The 14479-nt window shown below is 45.4% G+C and overlaps 2 protein-coding genes across 7 annotated transcripts in view; one reads left to right on the top strand and one right to left on the bottom strand.

The window, feature by feature from the left end:
- Positions 1-1781, top strand: part of TEX10 (testis expressed 10) — a 38974-nt gene extending 37193 nt beyond the window's left edge. For both annotated transcript variants that reach the window (XM_084779507.1, XM_084779508.1), the window contains one exon: positions 1653-1781. In XM_084779507.1, coding sequence (XP_084635633.1) covers positions 1653-1766 — 114 coding nt within the window. In that variant the 3' untranslated portion in view covers positions 1767-1781. The remainder of the gene's footprint in view (positions 1-1652) is intronic.
- A 7-nt stretch (positions 1782-1788) lies between these two features.
- Positions 1789-14479, bottom strand: part of INVS (inversin) — a 145399-nt gene continuing 132708 nt past the window's right edge. For 4 of the 5 annotated variants that reach the window (XM_084779473.1, XM_084779474.1, XM_084779475.1 and 1 more), the window contains 4 exons: positions 11082-11784; positions 6887-7116; positions 6043-6117; positions 1789-3568 (listed from right to left, as the gene is read on the bottom strand). In XM_084779473.1, the coding sequence (XP_084635599.1) occupies positions 3465-3568; positions 6043-6117; positions 6887-7116; positions 11082-11784 (1112 nt within the window). In that variant the 3' untranslated portion in view covers positions 1789-3464. The remainder of the gene's footprint in view (positions 3569-6042; positions 6118-6886; positions 7117-11081; positions 11785-14479) is intronic. The other variant, XM_084779476.1, reaches the window with a different exon arrangement.

The raw sequence follows: 14479 nt of genomic DNA, 5'->3' as shown, positions 1-14479 counted from the left end.
AATAGGGTTTCTTGGGGTGGGGTGGGAATGGGTGGAGCTTTCCAGGGTGGAGGGATTTTGTGCCTCGATCTTGGGCTTTTTCCCCTTAGGGCAGGGCCTGGATACTCTTTCTCCTCCAAGGGCTGAAGGCTGTTAGAGAAGAGGGGAGGGCTTAGACCTGGAGGCTTAGGCACCAGAGACATAGCTATCAGGATTGTGAGACGCTCTGTTGAGTAACTGTGATGGCAACTCTGTCTTACCTTTGTAGTCGAGTGGGATGAATGCAGGTTTTGGTGACTGTTAAATGAGAATATTCATGTAATTTGTTTAGTTACCTTATATATTAAGTGCTGCCTTTGGTTTTGTTTTGTTTTGTTTTTTGTTTTTTCAAGACAGGGTTTCTCTGTTTTAGCCCTGGCTGTCTTGGAACTTACTCTGTAGACCAGGCTGGTCTCAAACTCACACTGATCTGCCTGCCTCTGCCTCCTGAGTGCTGGGATTAAAGGTGTGCACCACCACCACCCAGCTATTGTTTCTTATCATTAAAAAAAAAAAATTAAGCTCAGGGACAACTTTAGTAAAATTTGAGAGGAAAAAACTGTACAGGCAAGCTGTAAATCTTAGCTCTGTGAAGGAAGGGGGGAAGGGAGAAGATCATGCCTTTAGTTAAGGGTGTGAGAAAGTGGGCTGATGGAGCCTTGAAGCATAGGTGGTTATCAGAACAATTGAGAAGGCCCAGGCTTTGGCCAGATCAAAAAGAAGGATAGTGAGAGGTGAAAGCTCCAGCTCTGCCTCTGCACCTGGCTCTTGAGAGGACTCCATCAATGTTTTGGTTTGGGAGTGAAAGAGACTGTATGTAGGTAGTTTAGGGTTTATTCACTGAAGTATGGTTGGGCTTCAGCATCGTAGAGCTTTCATAAACATGTTACTAGGCACTTGCTGTGACTTTTCTAAGTCTTTGTAGAAGCATTGTGGAAATGGGATAATTCAGAACAGGTGGGGGAGTTGGTCAGTAACTTTGATTATTATGCCTAGAGAATTAACCTACCCCTACCAAAGAGAGCTTGCTAGTTGGCCCTGTAGAATTCACATTAGTGTGAAGATCATGAAAACTGATTCCAAGGGGATGGCTGGCTGGCCATAAATTTTGTTATTTTATTATTTATAATTTTTATTAGTCTTCAGCATGTCCAGGAGGAACAGATTAACAAAGAACTGTTGTTACACTTAAGGCCTTGTCAGACTGACCAAATAACAGATCCAACTTAAAAGGACTTACTTTGACAGTTTGAGAGGGCAGGAATCTATTATCATGGAGTGATTCTGTTATCCAGTAAGCTCTTTGGCTGAGGTGCATCTGTGACAGTAGGAGTTGCTGGGCAGGGCTTACATCTCAGTGGTTCAGGAAGTAGAGAGCTTGGGCCAGAAGTAGGCTCAGTGTCCAAAAAGGTTCCTAACTTTCCAAAACAGCAACACCTGAGCCTATGGGGCCCATTTCATAATTTTAAATCTTTATACAGAATAGGAATTGTCACTGGCTATAGTAATGCCCAATTTGTTGTTGTTGTTGATGTTCTGTTTATAAAAGGGGCAGAAGGATACTTTTATGGAGGCCATGAAAAATGTCTGCTAGTACATTCTCACACTAAAGTACCTTTTGTTTTTCTCTGCAGACTTTGAAGAGTGGCAGTGTTCAGGAACAGTGGCTTACAGACTTACATTACTGCTTCAGTGTGTACATCAGTGGCCATCCCCAGGGGCCAAGTATATTGAATGCATTGTATTAAAAAAGCACCATGGTACCTCCTGTTTGTTCATGCATATCCATTTATTTTGAAGATTGATGTAATAGATGTTTGTCATTAAAGCTAAACCTTTAAAGATGTTCATGAGCTACCTTCATATAGAAGTGGGAAATAAGGTCTAAGGGTTTTAGTGATACCACACTGCCTAGACTAGCATGGTGCAAGGACAGGCAGTAGAGGATTTTGAATTTCATAAGAGCCCTATATTTACAATATGGTGCCTTCATTCACTTACCAACAAATTAGCCAAATCTTTGTTATCACATCTATGTAAACTGGTTTTCATAATTTTTACTATAATTTAGTAAAGCAAAAGTCCAGGTAAGTGCTGTAGCTGTATTTTCTGTCATATAAAATGACCCCCTCCCCCAACATTTCCAGTTAAAATATAGTTTGCAATATACTCGCTGTGTAAGACTACCCCTCTTCCAATGCACACCCTGTGCAGCAGACTGGGGCATGTGTCTGTTTGCAGCCGGCCAGTGCCAGCCTACACTGCCCCTTTAAGGTGTGCTCCACATTCACCCTGAAGACTCTGCAGCCCTCAGGGTCAAACGGGCAGGTTCTAGTGGAGAGCCAATCCACACTCAAGTTCTCCTCTTTGAGGTACAGGTGCAGCGTGTTCCTCCCTGCTTCATACTCCCCACGGCACTCTTCTCCTTCCCCCTCACCCCCCCCCCCACCCCCCATATGTTCCAGACATATGAAGCAAGGGGAAGCAAGCTGTAGGTAAGTACCTCGCGTATAAGACGACTCCCAACTTTGGCACCTATTTGTCGGGGTGGGGTGGGGCTAAAGATCATCTTATATGTAACATGTTGGAAAATACATTAAACTTTCTTCTTGTCCTTTAGTGTTGGTGCAGGAGTGGCTTTATGTCATATGTGCCTCTGTGAAAGCCCATAATGACTTCATTTAATCCAAGTATTCTTAGAGAGCTAGAATGTGGGTTACTTTGACAAAAGAAATGCATTCAGGGAAGGCTACTTACTTCTGCAAGTTGGCCAGAAGATGCAAAGGGAATGAGAGGCCTAAGTTGTCCTGTTCTGCTGTAAATCCTGTCCTACTGACTTGATGCTGTGATTTAACTGAAAGCCCCAGTCAGAGAGAGTTCATGGCTGCAGCTTGTAGTCTCTCGGGGCCAGTTTGGAACCTGAGAACTGTAAGAAACCAAGATCTGTCCCACTTCAGTAGTGTCCTTTCTCAATGCAAACACTAGGATTTTGATCTTAATTTAAAATGTCTCTTGTGATATTAATCACAGTACTTTCTAGGCAAGTAAGGAGTTGAAGGTGGTTGCTGTGGCACAGGTTTCCAGTCTCATTTAGGTAGTTTTCTCCGGAGTGAAAAAACTAGGCCTGTGCCAATTAGCTATCAGAGATCCCAACCCAGCTGCTCCTTTAGTGCAGGTGTTGTCAGTACACTGACGGGCATGCCAGCTCTCACCTCCAGCCCTGCTGACCAAGGTGAGGCCCACAGCGAGGCAGTACACAAACAGGCTGCTTGGCTCGTTTCAGTGCTGAGAAGGAGAAGCCAGGAGGAGGCATTTGAACACTGTTTAGGAGTTGCTACCACATGCTGGGTAATAAGGCTTTAGATCCAGACAGTAGAGCTTTGTCATGAGTAGGAGACAGTTCACAAGGACTTGCAGAACTCCACACTGGTTCTAGTCTTCCGGGTTTAGAGCTTTGGCTTGTTTTTTGATTGACTGGCTGGTTGCAGGTTGTAAGAAAACTTTTTTGATCTTCCACTGTTGTCAAGATGTACAGACTGCAAACTGCTCACTGTTCAAAGCAAATGGATATTTATATTATTGATCTTAGTGAAGAGAGTTATTGTGGTAAGGGAAAAGGATTTTGAGTAGGGCTATCCCTGGAGCCAAGGAAGGTAGTGATGAGCTCGGTGCCTAGATGCAGACCTAGTTCTTCCTCCCCTCACTGATAGTCATCTTTGTAAAGCAGGAATTAGACTGGGAGTTGTGAGTAGAAGCTATATCAGTAAGACTATCCAAAAAAGGGGTTTAAAGGAACAGTATATAGATCAGAATCTAAGACCTTTGTTTTAAATTTTGAGTTTGTAGCCTAGTTTTGAACTCCTGCTTCAGTCTCCTGATAGTTGGAATTACAGGCACTATGCCTGCCTGTTAAAATAGATTTATTGAGGCCTGTGACCGTGGAATAACATTGTTAGGGCGCAACAGAGAACAATAGTTTTATGCACCATAACAAATAACGCTACAAAATGGTAAGGAAACCTTGAAGACATGACAGTTTTATTCTTAACTTCATGTGGAGGATCAAGTATGGAATGTGGGCAGTTTGGGCAAAGGAACATACTTTAATTTTCCCTGATTTTAAGTTATTGCTTTTGGAACATGGACACTTTTTACTGTATCTTTTGAAGTGAGTTGTCATCTGCATTCCCCTCCAAAGGTGGAGGAGAGGAATATATTGTGTCCCACAGAGGTGCCATTACCAGTAACTGCACTAGCCACAGTCATTCTTCTTGCTAGTGGGAAGCTTTTATTTAAAGAGATGGGCACAGGTGGCTAGGTATCAGTAAAGAGCTCAGTTGACTCCTGCGCATCATGGCGCAGGTGTAGCAGATTGCACAAGGTAGAGATTGCTTATTTGGATCTTATGCATACAAAGCAGTAGGCCAGGGACGCTGCATCTTGGGATTTCCATCAGTTGCTGCCTTTCTATGTGCAAAGCCTTAGGAGGGCGCTTCCCCAAATTGGAACAGCAACATGGACACTGTGCAGAGCAATTTTTAAAGAACTGAATAACCCGCTGAGCAAAGTCAGAAAACCCTTAGCCCTGCTGAATTCTTAAAAAGCAAACTAACAATAAAGTCAAGTTAATGCTTCCCTTTGTGGTTCAATCATCTGATTCTGTGTTTTAGGACCATCTATTTTTGTTCAGTTCATTGAAAATAATTTACAGACATGTTTTTGTTAAACATGTATAGACCAGTTAAACTTTTGCACCTATTTGGCCAGTTTTATTAAATGCTTTATGCTTATTGTAGGTGTGGTTGGGCCTCACTACTTGTGTTCCCCCAAATTTGGGGCTAAACAGATTCCATTTTATTTGATTTCAACTAAGTCAGAAATTTATAGGACAGGCAAGTTGTCTGTTATATGAAGTCTTTAAAAAGTATATGCTTTTTTTTTTATTAAGTATAATACTGAATTATTAAACATCTTCATTGTTAAGGACCTGTGGGTCAATCTCTGGATTTCAGAAGAGAGTGATCAGATCACCCACTTTGTATTTAATTATACCTAAATGCCATATTTCTGGTAATAATGTGTCAGTTCTGTTTCTGAAGTATTTCTTGAGTCCATTATAAGGACAGTCTTGCCACACCTGTGGTCCTTGATTCCTTTGAAGGTTTCTGACCACCCCACCTGCTACTCTGTGATCAACCTGCCTTGTGTTACACCAATTAGCCAGCTCTTATTAAAGATTTTGCAGTACTTACTCTGCTTTTCCCCACCAAAGCTAAGTGAATGCTAAAGTTCATGCTGACAGTCATTGTTCACCTTCTAGCTGCTGTTTCTGCAGGATGGCCCTGAGGGTCAGGGAGGGTGGGAGAGGTTGTTGCCAGACCTGGCATTAGCTGCTGACAGCCCTGAACTTATTACCCACTCATAATGCTGGCGTGAAGGAAGAGGCCCTGAGTAAAACTCACATGGTTTGTGAGGAAAAGAAATTTCCTGTGCTGCTCCTGTGGGTGGAAGTGTGCTAGTGAGCCTGAGCAGAGTATGTTCAGTGTTTGTGGTGGTCGTCCATCTGTGGCAACGGGAGGACACTGAAAATGTGATAAGGATTCCAAAATATTCCTTTGAACAAAGTATGTTTAGAATGTAAAGGGGGCAGCCAGGCGTGGTGGTGCACGCCTTTAATCCCAGCACTTGGAGGCAGAGGCAGGCAAGTCATTTTGAGTTCGAGGCCAGCCTGGTCTACAAATTAAGTCCAGTACAGCCAAGGCTACACAGAGAGACCCTGTCTTGAAAGACAAAAACAAAAACAACAAAAAAGAATGTAAAGGGGATCAGTAATAGCTGCCATTTATTTCTGTTGGAGGTAATATTGATCATAGTTTTTAGCTGTGAAAATCATTTACCTCTTATGTTGGTGTCAGTAATCCATGAAAAAGGGGTAAGAAGACCCATACTTGAAGTCAAGGATCATAGGAAAATTCATCCCATGCTCTCTCCCCATCTGCTTTGCCACTGTAGTAGTTTCCTTACCTGAACTGAGACGCAGCACAGGAGGGACTTTGGAAGTTTTGATAGGATGATGCACTTTGCCTTCTTGAGAACAACCTGCAAACAGCCAACAGATGGTCACCTGATTAATGGCTGCTGTGACCTGACCCAGCTCTGAGTTACTCATTAAGGTGTCTTCCAGCATAAATTAGGCAAGGTGTGGAAATACAGATTGAACATCTTTTAGGTGAAAAGTTTGGAAGCAGAGATGCTTCAGATTTTGGAGGGGCTTTGCTATTAGTTTTGAGGTTACTTTACTGGGTTTGGGTATATTTGCATGGACTTTCCTGGCCAAACATCCCTAATCCAAAAGTCCAAAAGCTGAAATTACTTAGAATTGGAAACTTAGTGATCACAGACATGGTAGGTTGGGAATGGACAAGGCCTGCAATGAGGTCTAAACTGCAGAGGATGTTCCTAAAGGTACTTGGGCTCCATGTCTGCTGAGCTAGCCAGACTATGGAGGGCTTTTTGCAGAGCTGGAAATAGTTCTGTTTACAGCAACTCATCTGTTACACAGGGATTGGGTTGAGGGCATGTGTATAGGTGAGCAACACTGCTACCTCAGCATAAGAATGGCCAAAGTGACCTAGGGGTCTGAGAGTCCAGGAAGTGGGGTAATGTGAGGGAGGCCCCAAGCAGAGGTCCAAATTGAAGTGGTAAGGCTTTTAGTCTTGGCATTAAAGACTAATGAAAATTCTCCTGGTGCTTGGATGTAAAATATTTTTAAAAATCTGGATGGAGGGTTATCCAATTAAGTCTTATGCAGACTGGCATGAGACACAGGATCCTGAGGTGTTTGTTGCAAACTACCCAGAATACTTACCGTAGATCTGCCTGAGCACAGAGTGCCTGGCAGACTTTGTGGCCGACATGCCTTTGGGCAGACTCTTGGACGTTCTGCTTACTGAGATGGACTTTGGGAACTTGAGGTCCAGTTCTTTCCTCCAAACCTGGAGGAGTAAGGCTGTGCACACTTGGGTACATCTGAACACATCTCCAGCTCCAAGCTGCTTCAAATGCAGAAGCCGAGATAGGTGCTTCCGGAGTTGGTAGCTGGTGGGGTCACAGAGAACAGGCTTTAAGACCCTTCAGTGCCAACAGCTCCGGGAAAGACTTGCTTAACTTAACAGGAGGCTCAGGCAAGCTCCCATCCCAGTTTCAGCATTCATGTTGAAAGATTTAGACTGGGATTCAACTGGTAAGTTTTGACCCTCCAGCAGCCACAGGCAGATGACACAGGCTGAGGTGGAAAGCAGCACCTACCCTGAGGGTGTCTTGCAAAAGCCAGGAGCTGCATGTTTGGGAGGCTTTCCGTGGCTGCTTGGTACTCAATTATATTGTAAAGGGGGAGTGTCTGGGCAGCAGTAATGGGGCATTTGGGCCCAAAAGATGTGGTCAGAGCACCATGAGTTAGGGAAAGGAGCCAACATTATTAATCATGCTACATTCCAGGCACCGTCCTATGGCTTGAGCCCTGGGATGCAATCTTAGGGCATTGGTAATGACTGAGCATCTTAAGGTGATAATTAAAGCCAGGGGTTTCTAACCTAGCACGGCTGACAGGTCAGCTCTGCCTGCCATGGGTGCACATGGAGTATTTCAGGAGAGCTACAGAGTTTAGTGTGATGACCCTCTCGGGAAGTAAAGCCTATGGCAGGAATGATGGCAATGTTTACTCTGTGTGTGTGTGTGTGTTTTGAGATCTAGACCATAAATACTTGCAAATTTTTAATATGACCATCTTGAACCGTTTAAAGGAGAGCTTCATTAGTTTTCATCTGTAGCTTTATTATCTATGACTCAAGATCTTACAGGAGAGCAACCAGCCCTATGCCTATATGACAATATGCCAATAACCTTCCTAAGTCTGCTAAAACAAAAACAAAACCCTCCCTAACTGGGCTTGGTGTTGCCCTGCCTGCTTCCCCAAAGGCCAACGGCAGCCAGCCTTTGTGATTCTTCCACAAGTTTTAAGCCACAGCATCTCTTATTGGAGTAGTACCACTGTCTAGCAGCTCAGCTTCCGGTTGAGATGCCAAGTATCTCCCCTGTTCTCTGCTCTGGACAGAACTCAACAGGAAGCCCAGTCACTGGCTAGTGCTGTGGGAGCTTCAGCTTTCAGTCTCTATCGCATGGATTCGACAGCATGCAGACAGAGGCTGCATGTGGGAGCATAGTGCTCCTAAGGCAGAGGAACAGGTCCTCATCTCCCATTTTCAAGAACACTCCCTGTTTAGGGTTAACTCTGCTCAGTAGTCCTTTCAATCACAGGCAGTAGGTTCTTTCCCTATTGTCTGTCTGTTACTAATTTATATCTGTAATGTGCCCAAGAGATGGTGGTAAGAGTTGGCTCTGGTTGTCACTAAAAGTCAAGCATTTTTACATATCCATTTTCCAGCTTAGCTTGTCTACTATGCAGTTTTAATATTTAAAATAGGTAGTTGGGGAGGGCTGGGGAGATGGCTTGGCAGGTAAAGCACTTGCCACAGTAGCATGAGGGCAGCAGTTTGTATCCCCAGCACCATGTAAATACCAGCAGATCTGGCAGTCCACCTGTAATCCTGCACTCCAAAGGCAGGGATGGCATTCCTGGAGCAAGCTGAATTCATTTGAGACCCTGCTCAGTGAGTAAGGTAGAATATGATAGAGTACGGGCCACCTCACCCATATACATAAAAATACCCTAAAACATAGTCGTGTCTGGATAAAAATCATAATTACTCCTATTTTTCCAGGCCTAAGCTTCCATCTTCTTGCTCCATCTTCTGGCTGTTTCTCACCCTATATATGTTCCTTACAAAGATAACCTGCATTTCATGAATATCCCAGTGTCAAGTCCTGTCCCTGACACCCTTCACTGTTCCTTAGGCTTGGTGCCAGACACTATTCAAGGACAGTCCTTTGGGCTTCTGTTGATAAGTAGAGAATACTTGAGAAACAATCACTCAGTATGGCTTCCCATGGGCCCTTTTGAGAGTTGATGTCCCACCTCAGATCTGCACAACAGTGCAGCCCAACAGGACCTGCATAATCACCTGCCCAGGTGGGTGTGTGCCGTGAGTCACTGTTCTCCAGGGAATGACTTTGGGCTCATTTACTGTGGACACTTAGTGACAGGACCTGTCAGCTTCTGACTCTTCAAAGGAATCTGAGAACAGACAGTCTGAGAAGAGACCTTTCGGCTAGGGAGCAGCTGTGGGGCCTGAGAGGGTAAACCCTGCTGTTTTCAGCCAAGATGCTTAATGCAAAGTTTACCTGGCTGGTGGCCAGTGTGTATTTGGCATGAATTCCAAGTGAAGAAACAGTGGCTACTCCCACCTGTGACTTGCATGGGGGTGACCATTTTAAAGTCAGTCCTGGCACCTTCTGCTCTGAATGTGAGTAAGCTCATGACTCTCCTTGTGCCTCATTTGTGGGATGGGGTGAGGCCAGACCTACCTCACATGGTGGTATGAGGATTTGGCCTGACACGTGCATATTACTATTGACAATGGGAGCGATAACAGCAGCTGCTGGTGTGTGAGTACCACCCAGGTTCTCTCACCTCAAACAAGAGCACAAGGCACCTCTATCTACCGCCATTATGATGACTGCAGCAAACACACTAGTTTGTAGGCAATCCAAGGCTCAGGTGCTACTGCAGGCACAGGTCATCTTCCTGCTCCTTGTCTTGACAGCCTCCTCGGTGTGGCAGGAGCCACATGAACAGAGGGGAAAGGACATTTGGCTTGGTTCTGGGTTCTGTAGTCTTTGATAGGGTGTCTCAGAGGCCTCTCTCTAGCTTGGCTACTCTGCTCTGTGCTACTACTGTTTCTTTCTGGGGCTCTCTTTTCTGCTGATGGGTGTGTGTGTGTGTGTGTGTGTGTGTGTGTGTGTGTGTGTGTGTGTGTGTGTGTGTGTGTGTGATACAACATATGGAGTTTCCAGTGACTTGCTGTTTTGTCACCATTTCCTTGGCATTAGATGCCACCCAGGGGGCCCAGTCTTTCCCTGTGTTGTCTACAAGGAAAGGCTTCATTTGGAGTGGAGACTACAGTGTGAGGGAAGTGTCAGGCTCCGCACACACTTTCAGTCCTTGGGCATAGCCTCCGCCCAGCTTCTAGGCTCCAGCTCAGTCTGAGTGTGAGTGTGATGGTGGCTCAAATAGGTTTATATATTTCAGGCACAATGATCTTGTATATCCAAGCACTGGTTTAGCTATTTGGAGAATGACTAATTCCTGGGTTAGAGATTAAAAAAAATTTTTTTGTGTGTGTAACAAGTGAGGTGACTGGGTGGGTAAAGATACTTGTCACCAAGCCCAGTGACCTATGTTCGATTCCCAAGCCCCACACGATAGAAGGAGAAAATTAGCTTCTGCAGGTTGTCCTTTCACACACATATACACACAAAATAAATGTTAAAATTTGTTTGTTTGCTTTGTTTTTGACACAGGGTTTCTGTGTGCAGCCCTGGCTGTATGGAACTTTCTCTGTAGACTAGGCTGGCCTTGAACTCATAGAGTTCTGCCTGCTCTGTCTCCTGGAATGCTGGATTACAAGCATGCGCCACTTCACCCAGCTTAAAATATTCTCTTTAAAAAAGAGATCTTGCATATGGTGAATCAGTTTACCAAGCATGCATGATCTCATCACAGCAGTCAATAAACCTCAGGTGCAAGAGTTGATACATCCCACCACACAAATGGGAAAACTGAGAGCCAAGGGAGGCCCAGAGGTTTGTCTAAATCAGGCAACTGACAGAGCTGTATGCAACGTTGGGCTGTGTAACTGCAAACCAGAGCTCTTCTTTACTGCCCCTGCCTGGGCACTTTTCTGTACCCCACCCCCCCAATCTTCCATTTTACTTAAACCACTTAGAGTGCTGGGAGAGAGAGGCATACATGGGAAGGTTTCATCCAGTTGTTGCTATCCTGAAGACAGAAGTCACTGATAGATTTTAGAACTCACCGGGACACATGAGGTAGCATAGGGTGTCACAACAGCAGCAATGTAGACTGTAGCCCCTTGCCCTCCTACCTTCGCCAAGCTCGCTGGATGACTGCTGCTGCCTTGTTTTTTCTGCGAAAGAGCTCTTTCCTGCTTCGTTCCCTCTGGATGATCTGCAAGCGCTGCTCTACAGGAAGAAGGTGAATGTTCACAGTCTGTCCGGATGAGGGGCCATGAGCCACATCATTCTCTGGAGATGCCCAGATGTCCTCACACAGCTTCTTGTGTCCTGATCTCAACTCTTCTGTGCTGAGTGGCAAATCTGCGGAGAGCCCTCCTCTAAGCTTGTCCTGGGCCACCTTGTTCCTTGGTGTGCGAGGGTGGAGGGAACTTTGTTCGGCACAGGCAACTTCCCCCTTGGCACTGCCAGGCCTGCTGGACCCCGCTGGAGAGCACCTGTCTCTGAGCTGGTGTGTGCACCTTTTCTGGGAAGCACCTCTGGGCCTGGGTGTCCTGTCCTGCTTCCTGCTGGTCTTCCTGGGACTGTCCTGCTGGGAAGCACTTGCAACTGCAGGGCTGGAATACTCTCCTTTCTCAGCAGGCCGGGCTGACCCAACGGACAAGGGCTGCCTGCCTCTGCTTGGCCCCTCCTCACACCTCTGGTGCTCACCATTGGTCTCACCTCCGCACTTCTCCACAGAGGATGCTCCCTGACGCCTGCAGCCATCACCACCTTCACAGGATCTGAGGTGTGCACAAGCAGAGGGGCCTCTGCAGTGTTCCTTGGGTGTTTCTTTGGTAGACATATAAGAAATAGAATAAAATCAGTTCCTAAAACTTTCAGGTGAGGGTAAGTGTTTTCATCAGTGACTGATGTTTTCAGGCTGCCTAACCCATCAAGTTGCTAGAAAGAAGTGTTTTGTTCTGATTACATTGCCATGGATACTGTAATACTAACAGTTGTGTCTTCATCTTGCATGCGAACAAATGAATAGGAACATCTTTTTTTGTTTGTTTGTTTTTGTTTTTTTCGAGACCAGGTTTCTCTGTGTAGCCTTGACTGTCCTGGACTCACTGTGTAGACCAGGCTAGCCTCAAACTCACAGTGATCTACTTGCCTCTGCCTCCCAAGTGCTGGGATTAAAGGTGTGCGCCACTATGCCTGGCCTAGGAACGTCCTTTTAAAGGCACCTTCCTGCCTTCTAGGAAATACAGGGATCTTGGAGGCTGAAAAGAAAAAACTGAAAGGCAGAAAAGTGACTCCATCACTGCCCAGCAGTGGAGCAGGTAAGGGGTATCTTATTAGATACTTGGCTGTGTTGAGACAAAGCCTTGCAGGCAGAATGTTAACTGGAGTGAAGACCTGGCAAGAAGCCAGGGCTCCTGAAAGACTCTCCCTCTGAAGTAACAATACACATTAAAGTGTGCTCCCCAGCACCAGGGGATGAAGATTTGTCTCAACCTAGACTCTGAATGGGTAGTCTCTCTTGCAAACTTGAAACCAGACGGTTTTTAACCATAAGTGACATTAATGTACAAGCTGGTCTCAGGATCAGGTGTCCTAGGATATCCCATTAAAGCATATGCAATATTGCTTTTGTGTGACATGTCCTCAACTAAGTGTACAGAGAAGCGGTCTTCTGAAGATGACATCATGGTCCAAAATTACAAGACACACAAGGGAACAGTCTGCCTTGAACAAAAATGAATATACACATCATAGGATTAGGTCTCCTGGGAGCTTGATCAACACATGAGATTAAACATATGTAAAAAGGTATGTTTGAAAAAGTAAATGTAACACATAGATTGGAAAACTTAATGAAAAGAACATCAATGAGGAAAGAACTACTTTAGAAAAAGCAGAGTTGACACGTTTCCACTAAGGACATGGAAATGCAGAATTAAATGACATAATCCACAGAACGTGTTGAGCTAGCAAGGCAGAAATAAAAGCAACCAAGAGCCAGGAGGCTCAGGTGAGCAGACTGGTGAGGGAGGCCCTTGGGGGTCACAGGTCTGGAGGTCAATCTTTCAGCTTAGAACGTGCTGAGAAGTGTTCTTTGGGACTGGGACCCTGGACAGCCATGCCTAAGGAGACAAAGGGAACTGGCAGTGGCATGACACCTGCAGCCTGCAGGTTCCCCGCTCTGGGCATGGGTCACAGGGCTCTTGAATTGCTAGCTCTCCCACGGTCAGGCTTTAATATCATCTTAGGTTTCAAGTTATTCTTTTTATACCAGTGTTCAGATGCCAGCCAGAGATATATAGGCGTATGAATTAAGTTGGCAGAGCAGTAGCCAGTGAGAAAGAGTACATATATATGTATGTGTGTGTGTATGTATATATATACATACATACATATGAGATTACATATTATAAGCATTACCATGTATCATATGTATGAGAATCTTCATTACAATGGTTTGAATGAGAATGCCCTCATAGGCTAACACATTTTGCACACTTGGTCCCACGTTGGGGAAAGATTAGAGTGTGGCCTTGTTGGAAAGGGTGGGCTCTGAGTTTTCCAAAGACCATGCTGTTCCCAGTTAGTTCTCTCTGCTCCAGCACCCATGCCTGCTGTCCTGCTCCCTTCACGGCTCTGCACTCAGCCTCAGAAACTGTAAGCCTCGTAACCTCTTTTGTAATTTGCCTTCGTCATGGTACCTAGTCATAGTGTGTCTCAGCACTGGGTCACTGGAGAAGTCCAACTAGTAGCAGTGTGATTAAAGGACAAAATAAAAAGGCTTATCAGAAAGTGAAGAAATACACAGTGTTGAAGGTTGGAGGCCACCTATCTCAGTTCTGTGCAGTTCACAGCAGACCTGGCTGCCTTTGCAGTATTGCTGTACCAAGAGTGCTTTAGAATAAGGGCAGCATGCTCTGCTCTACCCTGTGCCGTTGCACAAAGTCTGCAGAGCAGCACAGCAGCAGGGTAGCTCCAGGGCATCGCTGTCACTCAGCAGACACTCTTGGGTAATCAGTGTGTGCTCACATCTGGAGGAAAGAACATGGTGATGCTGTCCTCAGTCCTGACGGCTAATTCAGCACAGCTGGGACAGTGTGGGCTTCAGAGCCTGTCTGCCAAATGAATGCATGGACGATGCAGGGAACTGAGCAGAAGCTTCTCCTTGGCCCCAAAATGTGTCTCTGATACAGCACGTGCCCGGTAAAGACTCCCTGTGTCAGGGCTGGTCATCAGGGGTTTACTGCGGATCTCCAGCCTCAGCTCATTGTACCCAACCACACATTCAAGTATTTTGTAGTATTAGCCATCCTGTGAGGTGCTGGGGATGCAAAGTGCTAGACACAGTTCCTGTTACGAGAGAATGTGCTGGGATTGGGGTGGAGTGAAGCCTGTGCAGTCTGACTGTGGAGTGTCATCTACTCAGAGGGGGAGCTGAATTCTCACTCTTAAATCTTTGCTCAAGACCAGAATGTGGCAGAAATGATATGAAAGTGCTGGAGTGTACAATTTCAGGCCT

This window comes from Acomys minous (genome assembly GCF_964271855.1).
Source record: "Acomys minous genome assembly, chromosome: 1".
In the NCBI taxonomy this organism is placed as follows: domain Eukaryota; kingdom Metazoa; phylum Chordata; class Mammalia; order Rodentia; family Muridae; genus Acomys; species Acomys minous.
This window is presented reverse-complemented; position numbering and strand designations above follow the sequence as displayed.